The sequence below is a fragment of the Vanessa atalanta genome, chromosome 23 (genome assembly GCF_905147765.1).
Source record: "Vanessa atalanta chromosome 23, ilVanAtal1.2, whole genome shotgun sequence".
Lineage (NCBI taxonomy): Eukaryota > Metazoa > Arthropoda > Insecta > Lepidoptera > Nymphalidae > Vanessa > Vanessa atalanta.
The window spans coordinates 3,880,445-3,896,835 of NC_061893.1; the positions used below are offsets into that span (position 1 = coordinate 3,880,445).

The 16,391-nt window shown below is 32.5% G+C and overlaps 1 protein-coding gene across 2 annotated transcripts; it reads left to right on the forward strand.

The window, feature by feature from the left end:
• Nucleotides 1-75: 75 nt before the first annotated feature.
• LOC125073113 (MICOS complex subunit Mic60-like) lies at nucleotides 76-15,570 on the forward strand. 2 transcript variants are annotated; one of them, XM_047683815.1, is made up of 18 exons: nucleotides 76-162; nucleotides 779-957; nucleotides 1,759-1,915; nucleotides 2,269-2,359; nucleotides 3,727-3,798; nucleotides 5,020-5,189; nucleotides 8,004-8,130; nucleotides 8,750-8,913; nucleotides 9,308-9,433; nucleotides 9,886-9,958; nucleotides 10,671-10,759; nucleotides 10,999-11,109; nucleotides 11,677-11,794; nucleotides 12,069-12,203; nucleotides 13,147-13,250; nucleotides 13,525-13,626; nucleotides 13,998-14,083; nucleotides 14,596-15,570. In XM_047683815.1, exons 1-18 carry the CDS (start codon nucleotides 118-120, stop codon nucleotides 14,771-14,773), a joined length of 2,127 nt encoding a protein of 708 aa, XP_047539771.1. In that variant the 5' UTR covers nucleotides 76-117; the 3' UTR covers nucleotides 14,774-15,570. The 2 variants fall into 2 exon arrangements, with proteins under 2 accessions (XP_047539771.1, XP_047539772.1); XM_047683816.1 differs by lacking the exon at nucleotides 3,727-3,798.
• Nucleotides 15,571-16,391: the final 821 nt, after the last annotated feature.

Here is a 16,391-nt window from a genome sequence, read left to right on the forward strand (position 1 = left end):
TAGATTAAATTACGAAAACCTTAATTTATATATAAGCTGTTTTTATGTATTGTCTATAGTCAAATAAGAATCTTTCTTGCTTTTGACAGCCCGAGTGGAATAGAATCAGTGCCGAAAATGTATAGATTTTCAAATCATTTAACCAATCCTAATTTAGTTTTGGTATGTATACGATTTTAATAATATTATAATATCCAAAACTGTAGAAGAAGTTGTAAAACAGTTTTAAAGCTTCCTTGTCTAATTAACGCTACTTCTATAGTAATTTCTTGTTTTCAGTTTAGTAGCGGTATTTTTTTAACTTTAAAGTTAATTATATTTGCAAGATATTCAACATTAGGATCTATCTATATTTTTTCATAATTGAATCATATAACACAACAAACTTTGTTGTTGTTGTAGCTTACATAACAATCGGTGGACGTCATTTTTGTAAATAACCTACAATTTATTAGGGATACCAGCCGTCAATGTCGATCAGCTGAGTTCTGAATTTTCCCCGAACATTTTTTATATTATTTTTAGGTAAAAGAATTACTCAATAATAATCAATGTTTATAAAAATATATACATAATACACCTAATATAACTAAACATAATAAAAGTATAGTTACAATTGGCTATAAAATATTCATGTCTATCAAGAATTCATATTTCATAACACAGCTTATACAGCACCAATAGCTTGAGTTTGATAATAAGTAATATTTAGAATTTTAATATAAATTAAATTGCATTTTACATATATAATTCTAATTTAAAAAATCTTACTCTACAGGTTAGAAAACAAATAGGGGACGGATCATGTGCGGCACTGATAGTTATGAGAGCCCCAAGGCGGCGATATGCACAGCTAGATCAAGACAGACCCAACAAAGAAAAACCAAAATCTCGTAAACTCTTTTGGGGGACCGTTGGTGCTACTGTTTTAACTGGAGCAGCTGTTGTCTATGCCAAGTATGTAATTAGAATACTAAGTATCCTATTGAATTATAAACTTTGCTTCCACTCATAATATACAAAAATATTGTAATACTTGAACAGTATAAGGTGCATGATAAAAGAACATGGATCTTGTTCTTGTCAAGTTAAAGGTTTATATTGAAAGCAGTTGAAACTTTATAATAATTTTATATATTAAATTAAATACTACATAAACCTTTTCAGACAATTACTTTTTTTTCTAGTATTAATTTTACATATATTTTCTAGTATTCATTTCATAAAAATTAAATGGGTTGGGATTTTGGTTTGCTTATTTTTAATGATGGGGGGTCCAGATGGTGATTACATCTGTATATGATAATAACTGCTGCTCATAATAAAGGTTTAAAGAATTTATTCTCAAAAAGACATAGTCACTTACATGAGAACATACATACAAAAGTTAAAATACAAAAAATAGTCGCCAGATTATTTAGAACTCAATTAACGATAGTAAGATAGTGTATTACATCGTTAGTATATCAATTATTTTCTAAAATATGTTGTGAAAGCTGAGATTTAAATTCGTTAATTTTTAAGTTAATTATAACAATTAACAGATTAAAAAAAAATATATATATTTATTCCCAACAGAATTGATAGTTTAAATATTGCTGCAAGAGAAAGGGCAGCCAGACAGACTGGTGCCGTAACATATTACATAATGAAGTAGTTTACACTCCGATAAGAGTTAAAATACCAAAAATTTTTTTATTTGTTTGCCCCATTTTTCTATTTTAAATTTATGCAGTTTTTATAATTTGCGTCCTTTAGATCCAGTCCTGATGCGCGCAACTGGTTGGAATCAAATGCCCCATGGGCAAACGACTTAGTAGCCCTCGTTTACCAGGAGAACACAACATACTGGAAGTCCACTGTTAACCAGTTCAATAAAGCTACAACATCAATTAGCAACTTTTTGTTTGGAAAGGTAGTTCTTTGGTTTTATATTATTCTCTTGGCATATTAAAAATGTTTACATATACTTATTATTACATATTATATTTTATCAAATCTAAGAATGCAGCGTTGCGTCGGGTGGGAACCAGGAGAGACTATTTTAAATATGATTTTGTATAACATTTTTATATTATATTCATTTGATTTGTTTTAAATCTAAGTGAAAGTTATAATATGCACTAGATCTTCGTCTCTTCTTGAACAGAGATTTTAGCCTAGCAGTGGGTCATTGAGTCGGTAGTGGTTTTACGATACTTAAACATCACGGCAATAGCATATTGTTGAATCAAATAATTTTAAAACACTGTTACATTATTTTTACAGGAAGGTGTTTCGCCACTCGATTTCAAACAAAGATCAGAACAGGATATAGAAAAAGATGCGGCCAAGGATTTCGCAAAGAAGACATATGAATGTGAGTGAATGAGATATTAGTGGTTTCTTTTAGAAAATAATGAAGGTGTGTTTCAAACCTATTAATAGTCTAACCTACAGTATAAATACAAGAAAATAAAAAAATAATCTCCATCGATTGACTGTTAAATACGAAATATTAAAAATGATTATATGTTAAAATCTATCCTTTTCATGCAGCATCGGATAAAAAAGGTTTTCCTGATAAAAATAAACCCAAAGGTAACCCCAAAAGTTGATTGTATATAATTTCTTTGATCCAAACGAGAACTTTTGATTTTTTTGATGTGAGAATTTAACTTAATAATATCCAACTTTAGAATATTCATGCAAATAAAATCAACACAGAGAGAGTCATCTGGGAATGTGTGGGTTGTTTAAGTACTGTGTCTCCTATTTGGAATTTGTTGATAATGATTTTGTATGTAGTATTTACATTTTCTACACCTGTTCTTGAATTACAATTTATTTTATTAGAACTATGAACAAAATGTCATATGATTAGATTACAATTCAATTAATATAATCTGTGTGAGAAATCAATATAAAAATTGGTTACCTTCTTCGTCATGAAATGATCATATTTTTCAGGTTGTTTTTGTAAATGGCCTTACCAGGCATTATTTATTAAGTAAATTTGAAAATGGAATTCTGTATTACAATTTTTTTATAGAGACATTATTATCTTAGAAATCACTTTAGGTACTAATATCAGGATTCATCAAAATGTTATGAGCTTCACTTGAACTCACTTTCAAATATGCGGCTCTGCGAATGTCTCAGGCTAAATCTATCTTAAATCCTTATAATGTCATATGTGCATGCCACACTAATGTTTTACATTGGTCAAAATATTTTTTACCTCAAAGCATAGACGGTTTGAGCAGATTTGAGCATGGTACCCTAATTATAAAAAAAAAAATATTTACATGCGTTTTAATGCCTCACCGAACTATTTTATACAGCATCCTTGCTTTCTCAGATAAAGGAGTAGTAACAAGGATGCTATATATGTTTCTATTTCATTATAACTTAATTGTATATTTTTTTAGTTACAGTTGTAATAATGACTGATTTTAAACTAATATTATAGAGTGAGTTTGTTCAATTTTATTTCATATGTTTAATAATCTAGAAATGGGACCCGAAGCGTTAAATCAAACCTAATTCTAAAGCTATCATAGGAATTCATTTAAACATAAATATTGTCATGGTATGTAATTAATAGTAGAATAATTATAGCACCACTGCCTATCATTTTCTTCCTTTGAAACTTAACTGTAATGGGTCTTTAATTAATATAGAAATGTTTAGAAATGCACTATTTTTGATTAACAACTAACAAAGATTTCATTTCATCTCTAACAGTACCGCCACCGACATTCCAACCTTTGTATGTGGAAGAGAAGAAAATTGACACTCCTGAAGTTGAAACACCAGGTTAGTTGGCCTTCGTGACAGAATTTCTAGGATTACTATTCAAATTCAGCTATACCATACCATTCCTTATACGGTGAATGTGTCAACAAACTAGACAGCGTAGATGTCATGTCTATTCTGCCTGTAGTTACCCTGGCTCACTGAGTTTTACACAATAATACTAGTATAGCTGTTGGTGTGAGAATATCTGATAAATGAGTAGTACCCAAACGGGCTTGTACAATGCCCTACGACTAAATACAACAACATATATACTTTCATAATCCATTGGGACGGCAATACTAAATGACAGAACAGAGATTGGGCACAGGGCTTTATCAGCAGTGGCTTTAAGGGGAATCTAAGATATCATCAGACAGATCCAAATATATAATCTTCTACTGCCTTACTTTAAACTACTACTGAAAATTAACAAAAAAATCCATATTTTCTTGTTTTGGTCTGACGTAACTTAGACCTTAAGCTTGAAAGTGTACTAGATTCTGTGTTAGTATATTTTTTAATTTAAACATCTATATTTTTTATGTATGTTAAGAAGTCAACTAACCGTATAATGAAATTACCTATAACAATATAAACATATCTGCAATTTGTATAATGTATGTAATGTTGTAAATATGGAATTTTTCATTTATTTCATAATTTACCCTTAAAGAATAAAGTCGCATAAACTCATATATTTTTTAACTTTATTGCTACTCCAGTAGATGTTTTGTGTTATAACACTGCCTCTGTTCTTTAATGGATCACTAAAAATTGTTTACTATGATACTGCAAGATGAATTTTAATTATTAATTAGCTCTAAAATATTCGTACCATTTAAACTGATGTTTTCCTTCATGATTAAACTAAAGGAATGTTCATGTCCATTGTTTATTTCGTTAATCTAACTTCTAACACTATATACTTTTATAATTATGCACTTAAGACTTGTGATTTAGCTGCGCGAATTTCTCGTTTAAGTTTAGCTGAGAATACTCTTGCATATAAACGATTAAACACGTCACCAATGTTTTCATGATTCTGACTTTGTACGTGCGAGTGTGTGTGTGAGAGAGTGAGATAGAGAGAGAGAGATATATATATAGAGAGAGATTCGCGACTCGCGAAATCAAACGACGCGTGGTTATAATTCTGAACAAAAAACGTGAAAACAGATCAAAGTTTTCGAACTAATAATATATATGGTTTCATAGTAACATTGGGTAATATATTTTCAGCTACCCTCGTGCAAACTGAGAAATGTGATCCTCAAAACCCTGTGCCGATAAAGATAACGAAAGACATGGTGGAACTCGAACAGGATATGCACGAGAACACCAAAATAGCGGTCGACAACTACAAGAAGGCCACACAATCATGTGCTACTTATAACAAGGCACTGTTCAAGGTCAGTTATTTATTTGTATGCCCTGAATGTTTTAGATACTGAGTTGATATGCAAACTACTTTTAAGAACCTTTTTTATTTTATGTGATATTCTTCAAATTCAATATCTTCGATAAAGTTCTATATACAAAGTGAGTGTATAATTATTGTTTGCGAAAAGTTTTATTGTACCTGAAATAACATTGTGGTTAGGATTAAAGAATATTTATTCTGAAACGGAGTACATTATTTTACTGATTACACAAAATTTATAAAAGGTTAGCTGAGCACACAAAAGTATCAACGATTGTATAAAAAAAAAGCAACAGATATATATATATATACAATTATACATATAAAATATTAAAAAAAAAGAAAAAATCGTGTGTAACGGTAGATAAGAATATGTTTATTACCTCGCAACATAGATATACAAAGTCTGAATCGACGACGAATAAACCGTGACGTATTCTAAGCCCTAATTAATACAACCACGCCGCGATGGTTAGGTTACTTTCGTCCATAGACACTGGTACTGTAAGAAAAATAAAACTGCTTCGACTGTGAGTACACTTACAAACAAGGGATCTAAGATGTTATATCTAATGTGTATATACTTTCACTGGCTCACCTTCCCTTCGAAATATATTATCTTCCCTTCGAAGACGAGATAAATTCTAACTTAACTACCTATATTTAATAATTAAATCACAAAGAAAAAAATATTGTAAATACACTTGGCGGTAGGGCTTTGTGCAAACCCGTCTGGGTAGGTACCACCCACTCATCAAATATTCTACCGCCAAACAGCAGTACTCAGTATTGTTGTGTTTCGGTTTGAAGGTTGGGTGAGCCAGTGTTACTACAGGCACAAGGGACGTCGATACAAAGGTTGGTGGCGCATTGATGATGTAAGGAATGGTTAATATCCCATCAAAAACATAAATGTAAAAATGAGAGCCAAGTTAAATATTATGATATATACCTTGGTTGTTGTCTTCAACGACAAAAGAAGTGAGATCTAAATTTGTGCCAAGTTAAATAGTCCTTTCTGAAATTTATTTATAACTACATAAAATATCATTTCTTCTTATAACTTGGGGTAATATATTGTTGCCTAAGGTCTGACTATCACTACTTTTTGTATATAAATTATTAGTAGGTACTTATTAATAACAAAATTAATACCAAATGGTTTTTGTTAAACTATTCTATTTTCTTATGTTTACGAGGTATAATTGTCTTTTTTTTTGAAACGTTCTTATTTTTCTTGTAGGTACCTCAGAAATGTTCGAGTGAATTGCCCATTCAGTGTCCGGATTTTTTTTACGCGTTTTCTGTTTATACTTAATTTGGCCAAGTAGGGGTGGTATAACGTGCGCAGACGGTTGTACTCTACAATAGAGCTCTCTTGTGTCTTGATTTGACTTGGACCTAAATTGATAAGATGTACTCCATCTAAGTTTTTAACTCTAGAGAGGCCAACGTAAGCCTGCTCTTTACTTAATATAGAGGAGCCTATGTCGAAAAGAGCACCGTCAAGGCGAAGGCCTTGTGATTTGTGTATAGTAGTAGAATATGCTAAGCAAATAGAGAATTGTTTCCTTTGAACATATATGTACATTACTTAATATCTGTAACTTGGTTTTGAGTTCTAGTTCGCAAATTTAATTATGTTTAAATTGAATTGTTATTTTACGTGCGCTATTGCTGTTGTCGACGTCCCCAATGTACTTTCTCTATTTTTCCATTGGACCCATTCACCAGTCCTTTGCTGACATCAGCATGCTTGCTCGATACTGTTCTTCCAAGCAATAAGGATCCCCGTTTGTAGCGGTAGAGTACAAACTTAAATCATTCCTGTTACGATATACATACTCAACTACAGTCTCACGAAACCTATTTTATTGCTGTATACTAGTATACTCAAACAAAAAATATGCAGTCGAATAGACTTCATCTTCATCAATGCAGCTTCCATCGGAAGGCATTGAAATAATTCTTATGAGCGCGGTTGCCACTCGCTCAGACACGTCCGCGCTAAGGTTTAATCGCAACGCTCCTATCCCGCTGCTCCGGCGTCGCGTCGCGCGCCTTGTACCGAAATGCCTATTATTATTATTTTTTTAAGTATAATGATTTTGCACCATTAATATATAATAAAACGGAAATATTTGGATTTAAAAAACTTAAGGGTGGTATTCAACTTGTTATATATTCACGTGAAGACTTTAAAATCCACATTAAGACCGGCTGTCATAAGTTTTGATTGCTGGTTCAATCATTTTTTTTATTACAGTTATTACAGGAACTAAGTATATAAGTGTTCCTATAGACCCAATAAAATGAAAAATTATAATAAAATGATAAAAAATTACCAGTTTCAGATTTTTTCCTTTATATTAGCCTAATTATCTACCTGCATGTCAAATTTCAACTTTCTAGGTCACCTGGAAGTAGGTTATAGTTTTGATCTATAGGTCAGTCAGTGATAAAAATGTCGATTTTTAGACGTTAATATCTAAAAACCCATTTGAGATGCGTTTATAAAATTTGGAACACATATGTATCTCGTGAGTCTCAATATATGAGCCAAATTTGACACATTAATGTTAAATAGTTTTTGAGTTATGAGGAGGTCAAAAGTGGCTCCAAATGGTTCGTGTAATATTACACACGGTGCTGCTCGCCAGTTCTGTTACTAGAACTTGACTGACACGCTACCGCGTGTCTAGATTTCTTACAACGCCATTTTCTATGGGCGGTGGTGACCACTTACCATCAGGTGGGTCATTTGCTCGTCTTCATAAAAAAAATATTTTAATTTTAATTATAGATTGTTGAGTCGCCACTGGACGACTTGGATAGAAAGCATTTCTCGGCGCTACAGAGCGCGCAAAACGAACGCAACAACACCGTTAAAATAGCTCAAGAAGCTGCCAGCAAAGCCAAATTGGCTATCGGTAAGTGCGACACTATAATTATCATCATAATTCGTTTCTCGTGTTTACGTATACCTTTAATTTTAAGAAAAATATATTAATGAAATAATGCCTTAATTACTTTATTCAAAATAACCAATATTGTAAATAATTCTTCTGTGGTCTGGCTACTCTGTATTGTGATATGACCAAAGCAGATGGGAATGTTGAAGATGTGGCAATTGTTATGTATTACTCAACATGAGTATATTTATTGTCAACTTTCAAGTCTTATATTTGTTGGATTACAAGGTTTAGATTAATTTATTCAGCAAGTCCTGAAATTCAGAGTTTGCATAGTTTCAATCTCACAAAGTAAGGTCAGCATATGCATTCCGAAAAGAGAAACATCTGTCCATCAAATTTATCTTAAGATCTACCAATCTTTAAATTTTTCTTTTGCTTTGGTAACTCCGTAATACTATTTTACATAACACTGTAAAAATAACTCTACGATCACTTGAGCGGAGCAGTTACGATGAATCAGTAACAGTGAGTAGTTTGATATCACGACGCAGCCTTGCAAAACATTTGTTTGAATGCAGGGGTTCTACTGAATTTAATGATAAACAAAGTTTTAATGTTTAATTTTTTCCCACAGACACCCTGGACCGTATGATAAAAGCAGGCGTCCAAGCCCCGCCGGAGAGCGTCGCAGCAACCAACCGATACATTAAACAATTCAGAGCAGATTTGAATGAAGTGGAGTCTGCCTACAAGGAATGTTACAACAAAGCCGTACTCAGTGACAAGTACTGGAATAAGGTACAACTTCGAACATTCATTTAAAAGGGTGAGGGGGGGGGGGGTGCGGTGTCTGAATTATGGTAGTGCTTCAGTTGTAAATATTTTAAGCTATTCTCATTATTTGTGCGATATAGATTATTGTGTAAATGAAAGCTTTATATTGATTAGCTGATTTAGCAGATTTAGATTATTAGTATATCTGTCTATCCTAAGCATGGTTAATATTCTAGATTCAATTATTTTTAACAATTGAAAAGTCTTTCCATGTGTTCTTTATTAAAATATAGTACAGTGACAGCAAGTAAACGTTTGACTGTTAGGCAAAGGCTTTTGGGGAAAAGTTTTGTAATTTCTTTCACTACTCTGGATTTAAGATGTAGCAATCCAAATGATTTGTATGTAATTGTTCTAGGTAGAAGCAGCCCGCATGGCCTACAAGGAGGAACTGCAGATGTTGTTCCCCGGACTGGACCTCAGCGCCAGGCAGCTCGACATACGCGGGGACACCGACCTGCTACTCATGTACACACTCAAACAGGTCACTGCTATATATATCGATAATATTGATAATTAAAGGTATATTATTCAACAAAAGATTATATAGATGAAAAAAAAGTAAGGTCATAATACTTGTTGACATTCTGGCATGATATATTATATATTTAAAATTTTGGAAAAGGTTATTTACTGGGTTTTAGTCGGTTCTTCTCGGTGGAATCTACATTCCGACCCGATGGTAGTTTTATGTAAAGTGAGGGCACAAATGTGCTCGTAAAAGCTCTTGAATAAAGTATATTTTATTTGATCTTCGCTTTGTTGAGTATAATATTGAACCCTTTACCCTTTCTATATATCATTTTATAAGTTTGAGTAAAACAATTTAATCACAAATACAACATGATATCTTAATTGTCATGGTCGAAATTTGTAATAAAATAATTATATAAGTACTATTTTGTATGTTTAACTAAATAATATTATAAATTTCAGATTCAATATCTACAAAATGAAATTGCTGAGTTGCAAACGTTGAGGGAGTTGAAAATCAACAGAGCAATTGAGTGTAAGTATAGACTTTTTCACTCATAGAAGTCCTGTAGATAAATGTACCTTAGATTGACATTTTTCATGCAATTTCCTATATTGTGTAATAAGTTTGCTATATTGTGCACTACTAAGAGTTTTTGATTAATATATCTTTACTTAAAATACAACTATAAATTCGACTTAACTATTTAAATTCACGTTAACAGTTTCGTTGACGTTCAAAACGCTATTTTTTCGCAAATTGATGATGAATATTATAAATTATTGAAGCGCTTTAACCTGTTAGCGTAACAACAACTTCGCCGACGGTGAAAATGCCACTTTTTTTACAAATCCATAATTATTTAGGACCATGACCAATTATGTAGTCTGTAAATAAATAAATATTGGACAACATCACATACATTACTCTGATCCCAATGTAAGTAGCCAAAGCACTTGTGTTATGGAAAATCAGAAGTAACGACGGTACCACAAACACCCAAACCCAAGACAACATAGACAACTAATGAACTTTTTCTACATCGACTCGGCCACAATCGAACCCGGGACCTCGGAGTGGCGTACCCGTGAAAACCGGTGTACACACCACTCGACCACGGAGGTCGTCAATTCAACGTTAATGATATTTTCTTTCTTCTGCCATTATAATCAATTAAAGGAATTATGTTTTAATTTTTTTGTATTATATTTTTATTAATCGAGTTAACCGTGATATCGGTCCCCAGGTCACGATGAAAAGGCAATAATTGAAGCGAAAGTTGAAGATATGATTAAGAGAGAAAGATTAGAAAAAGAGAAGGAATATCAGAAAAAGGTACTGTTCTTTTTTTTTTTGGACCAAAAGTTAACTATAAATCAATAAAATAACAATCTGTATTATGTCCCGTTGCTCCTCCTTTCCTTTCCGAGGAGATGGCTTAATTATAGATTTTCATCCAAAACAAAATGAAGACTCAACTTCTTGCCACACGGTCATCTCAGCCATAGACAAATCCTTAAGGACAAAATACTTTATTTTATTTTTGTCTATATTGTTCGCATTTTCTGTTTCAGAGTTTGGAAATCCAAGCTGAAGCGAATAAGGCGCTTAAAGAACAGCTGAAGAAACAATTTGAGATTCAACAGGAAGTTCTACAAGATAGACTTGCTAAGAAAGAAAAAGAGGTGAGTGCCTGAGTATCTTAAAGTACATTTAAATTGGACCCTAACTGACTGGCGAGCTGAACTGGTGTCTGTAAAGATGATCGTATGAATATATATTTAGCTGATTGTTCACTATTAAAGGTACCTTTGAAGCATTTTCTTATTATTTATATTAATAAAAGAAGAAATAATAGTTCTCCAATCATGTTTACGGTTCACTGTGATAAACTTTGTACTTGGTAGGACAAGCCCATTTAGATTGGTAACACCTATTCATCACACTATTCTATTGCCAAACGGCAATAATGTGTTTTGTTGTGTTCCGGCTTAAAGGGTGAGTGAGTCAGTGTAACTCTATACACAAGGGGCACAATAACGTAGTTTCCAAGGTAAGAATTGATCAAACTTTCTTACGGTGCCAATGTCAAAGGGCGGTGCTGATCATTCCACTTCTTATGGTCTATTTCCCAGTTGATATAATGTATATGTATATATATATATATATATATCTCAACATCTGCTGCAATATATATATGTAGATTAGTATACTCTATGTTTTATATTTTCTAAACTTATAATTTGTAACAGGTATTGGGTAAATTCAGTCGCTCAGTGTCTGAGCAAGTGGAAAAGGAACGAGTCACGTTCAAGAAGGAGCTCGCCGCTATGGCTGGGAAACTGAAGGCCATTGAACAGACACTTAAATGTAAGTTGCAATTTTGGTTTTATTTGTTACCACTCAGTAGGTTTCGTGCAATCTGACTCAAAATCAGGTTAATGTAATCTAACTACGTGGTAGAATAAAAAAAAAACATAAGTTTGATAATATTCCTATCACCGAACAAAATGTCAGCAGAATTTTGGATGAAACAAATTCAGAAATATACTTTTTATAATTGTCATAATGTTGTAATGTAAAACATTCACGAAAGAAAACTATGAACTCTAATAATATATGTAACGCGTACGGTGGTGCGCAGTGCGCTCGAAGGCGGAGGCGGAGGCGCGGCGCTCGCAGTCGCTGTGGGCGGCGGCCGAGGCGCTGCACGCCGCCACGCGCCGCCCGCACGCGCGCGCGCCGCTGCGCACCGAGATACGCGCGCTCGAGGCCGCCGGTGAGCCACTCCGCAGTCATCGCATGTTGTCATACTGTGCTTGTTGTGTAACCACTGACACGGGGGACGTAACACAACATCTCAGTTAGTGGTGCATTGCGATGAATTTATTTAGTTATTATTTTAAACCTAATAAACTATGAGTAAACCTAATATAAACTATATACCCTATTCGTGTGGTGGCTCATTTGTCAATTATGTCTATTTTAAATAATAACACATTTAAGAAGTAACCAATATAATCTGGTTCTGTTGTTGATCGTTTGAGTGCACTTTCAAATATTACCAAAAGCCATTGTGTTGCTGAGAGAAAATTAATACACATTACATTTTCTTATTCCTGAAAAGATACATAAATATTATAAATGCAAAATCATCTTTGGCACGCATGTATTAGAAACTCGACATCTTCAAAAATGCTTAGAGTCTGATATAGTATCAAAATTCTCCTCAATAATTGATTGACTTATATGTAAGCTACTAGACACCTCCCGGTACTAAGATTTTGTTTAATAATTTACAGCAAATTGACCACAACTCATTCAGTCAAAGCGAATTTGGTAATTTTTTGTCTATTCTACTTAATGCCATTACAATCATGACCATTATCGAATCAAACAATTTCACTTTAATACTCTTAAAGATAATCCGAAAAAGATAAAAAAAGATTGTGCCACATCTGCGCGATCGTCTCGGCTTTCATCACTGAATTAACCTCCTCCCCCGCTTTCTTTCCCTTTACCGTCACTGCGACACAATTTTAAATTTGAACAGCTTGTCTAGTTATATACATATAAGTCAATACAATAATATGTAAAAAAAGTTCCCTCAATGGCATGTCCATACGAAGTCGAAGATATATGGGAGTATATGCAAGGTATATTGAATTATAATTATTTTATTTTATTATCATATATATTACAACTGTTTTTTTTATTACTAGGCAAAGATGACAAATTAGTTCAGACTGTATTGAAAGGCATCCCTGAGGAAGTACGAGAAAATGGAATCATGACTGAAAAAGCATTACGAGAAAATTTTGATAAGGTAAAGAAAAGTTATCACTGGATTATATCGATATATTTCTATATATATATATATATATATATATATATATATATACAAAATAAACATATATATGTACTAGCAGACCCGGTCACAAGTTGTATATTGATGGTTTGTTATATGTTGAATTGTATTGTAATATTAAATATTAATATTTTAATGATATAAATTCACGTCAATCATCGCACCGTCTCTATTCCCTCTTTTTTTCACATATTTTTTATTTACAATTTAATCGATTTGTTTTTGGTCGTAGCTGGAAAAGACAGCAGTTAAAGTAGCCCTAATCGGCCGTGATGGAGCGTCCCTCCCAGTCTACTTTCTGTCTTGGCTGCAATCTAAATTACTCTTCCAGAAGGTAAGTCTAAAAACACACACACAAACAAACATACAAACTTCTGTGGCTATCGTCAGTTAATTAAGAATATTTTCCATTCTAATTAAGCTTTATATATAAGTGCATTGATTTAATTTGAGTGCATTACAGAATTGCTATCCTAAAATAATTAATTTCTTAGCACACTCGACACACAAATTTTGAAAACTCAATAAAAAGAATTAAAATTAATCTATTTATATATAAGATATTTGAGCGTCGTAAAGTAAGAAAAAATATATAATTAAGATAACATTTAGCTGTAGGTTTTTAATATTTTAATTGTTATTTAAGACTTGTTTAGTTCGTGCATTGAAAGATAACGAGATGGTTTATGTGGTTCTTAATTTCAGTTTGCTGAAATTCCCAAGGATGAACTAGAAAACCAGCCCACTGACTTCTCAAAATTGGACACCTTCGACATCATCCAACGAGCGAGGTCAGATACAGTCATTCCTTTTACTGAAAGTTTGTCTGTTCATCTGTAATAGCATAGAAGTTTCTGTCGTTGGTCAAATCAAATTTAATTGGGTCTTTGTCCACAATTTCTAACGTGTTTCATATTGAAGGTTTCGTGAGTGAATAGTTGTAGGCATAACATAACATCTCAGATCAAATGATTGGAAGCGAGTTGCCACTGTAAGGAATAGTAAATATACATATATTTACAGTATCAATTTCACCCTATTATGAATTTTAGCAAATCATATTAGATTATATGAGACACTCCAAAATTATTGTTTGTTTGTTGTTTTAAATATATATGATATAATTAATTACTCGATAGAAAATTGTATAGATATAAAATAAGGGGTGAAGTTAGTTTTCGTTGATTTTCATATAAGAATTACAAATTGTAATGAATATAAAGGATACATAAACTATTGTAAATCTTCTTGAGTGCAGTTTTTTTTCATCTTCTCGTGTTAAAAATATGTTACCGATTTCAAGGTACCACATGGACCACGGGAACTTGGCGAACGCTCTCCGCTACGTGAACCTCCTGCAGGGCGCCCCCCGGGCCGCCGCCAAGACTTGGACGGAGGCAGCGAGACGCCATCTTGAAATACGACAAGCCGCGGAAGCTGTAATGGCGCACGCGTCTGTATCCGGCTTACTCTACCTATAGATCGTATTGTCTGTGGTATACGGGGTATATGATGATTATTTCATTTGAAGATGGAAAGTAAAATATTAAGGAAAAAAAATTGGTAAAATTTAAAATGTAGTTTAATTGCTACTGTGACATTAATGTAACAGTTTGATAACTGATTTATATATTGTATTTTTTTCATTTTATTATTTGAAGTATTTTTAATAATATATTAAAGATATTCTGTCAAATACCCAGTTCTCTCTTTGACTTAACTGTGAGAGAATTCATTAATAATATCATTCGAAACTTAATTTAGACTTCTTTGTAATGAAATGGGGTTCATAATGCTATAACATCATTGTTAACATAAGTATGAAGAAAATAATATTGAACCTTATGTGAAAGGAAATAGAGGCCAAATCCCAATGGTTTAAAAGAGTAAAATATAAAATGTTTTCTTTATACGTACTTTCCTGTTTCAACGATAAAAATCGAACTTTATTTGAAAGAGAATAAAGCGTAATTTACTTAAACATAGCTCTTTTATTTATTTAACGTTAGTGTTATTCTTTTTAATTAGTTTTATTATCAGCTAGTACCGTTAACGTTGTTTGAATATGTACCTTAAAGCCATACGTCTTAGGTTCGATATAACAAATCAATTGTTTCTGCCACATACATGCATTTATCGAAAAGAAAATTTCATCATCACCGTGTTCAAAAAAAATAAATAATTAAATAATGAATATTAAATGCACTGTGGTTGTTTAGTGAGCTTTGTAAATATGAAAAATTGTATTTAATTTTAAATTAGAGAATGATTTATTTCATTTGGTTGTTTTATTTTTCCTTTACAATCAACATTGGACTCTATTGCTCAACTGATAAGGCTCCAAATGAAAACAATGGGTCTGATTCCCGGATTACGCCAATAAAAATATTTGGAATTTAACTGTCAATAAATTATCAATAGATTAGCAAAGCTTTTAAAAATTTGGTCATGTTCGTCCGTTGTAAAATGTCTGGTCGTGTCGGCCAATGAGAATGAATTTACGTAGCGCAGATGTACCAGCACTAAAAATATTTCGTGCGCAATTGGTTATTCAATTTCTATGTTTTTATATGCATGTTTCATATATGCGACGAGTTAATAACTAAATGCATTACCAATACAGTGTAATAGATCTCTCACACAACTACTTCTGCTGGTTCACAGACTGTTGGGTGTACATTATTATTTAGTGTAGGGAAAACCAAATAAATGAAAAAGTTAATTTGATCTTTACGATCGTAATTAGACAAAGACAATTAATTAAACAAAAAATATATATATCATTTATACCCATAGACAAAGAGATATGATTATACTCTAAGAAGAGACAAGAAAGTTTATATACAAGTATGTAAATACTCTTTGGACTATTTATACAGCCAATACCCCGTCTAATGTTGTCTTAGATTTTCGCGATTATTACACATTGAAATAAAACTAGTTTTTAACGGATTTAATCGCGTATATTAATTATTTTAACATCCCGACGTGTCTGCCCGTGACCACGAACACTGCAAAGTGCTCGAAACGTCGGGATGTTAAAATAATTAATATACGCGATTAAATCCGTTAAAAACTAGTTTTATTTCAATACCCCGT

What these genes read in the sequence shown, in the direction of transcription:
- LOC125073113 (XM_047683815.1), top strand. Translation starts at nt 118, where the DNA reads ATGTATAGATTTTCAAATCATTTAACCAATCCTAATTTAGTTTTG. An exon ending in GTGACAAGTACTGGAATAAG is followed by an intron (nt 8,914 to 9,307) that starts GTACAACTTCGA and finishes TAATTGTTCTAG; the next exon opens with GTAGAAGCAGCCCGCATGGC. An exon ending in AGAAGGAATATCAGAAAAAG is followed by an intron (nt 10,760 to 10,998) that starts GTACTGTTCTTT and finishes TTTCTGTTTCAG; the next exon opens with AGTTTGGAAATCCAAGCTGA.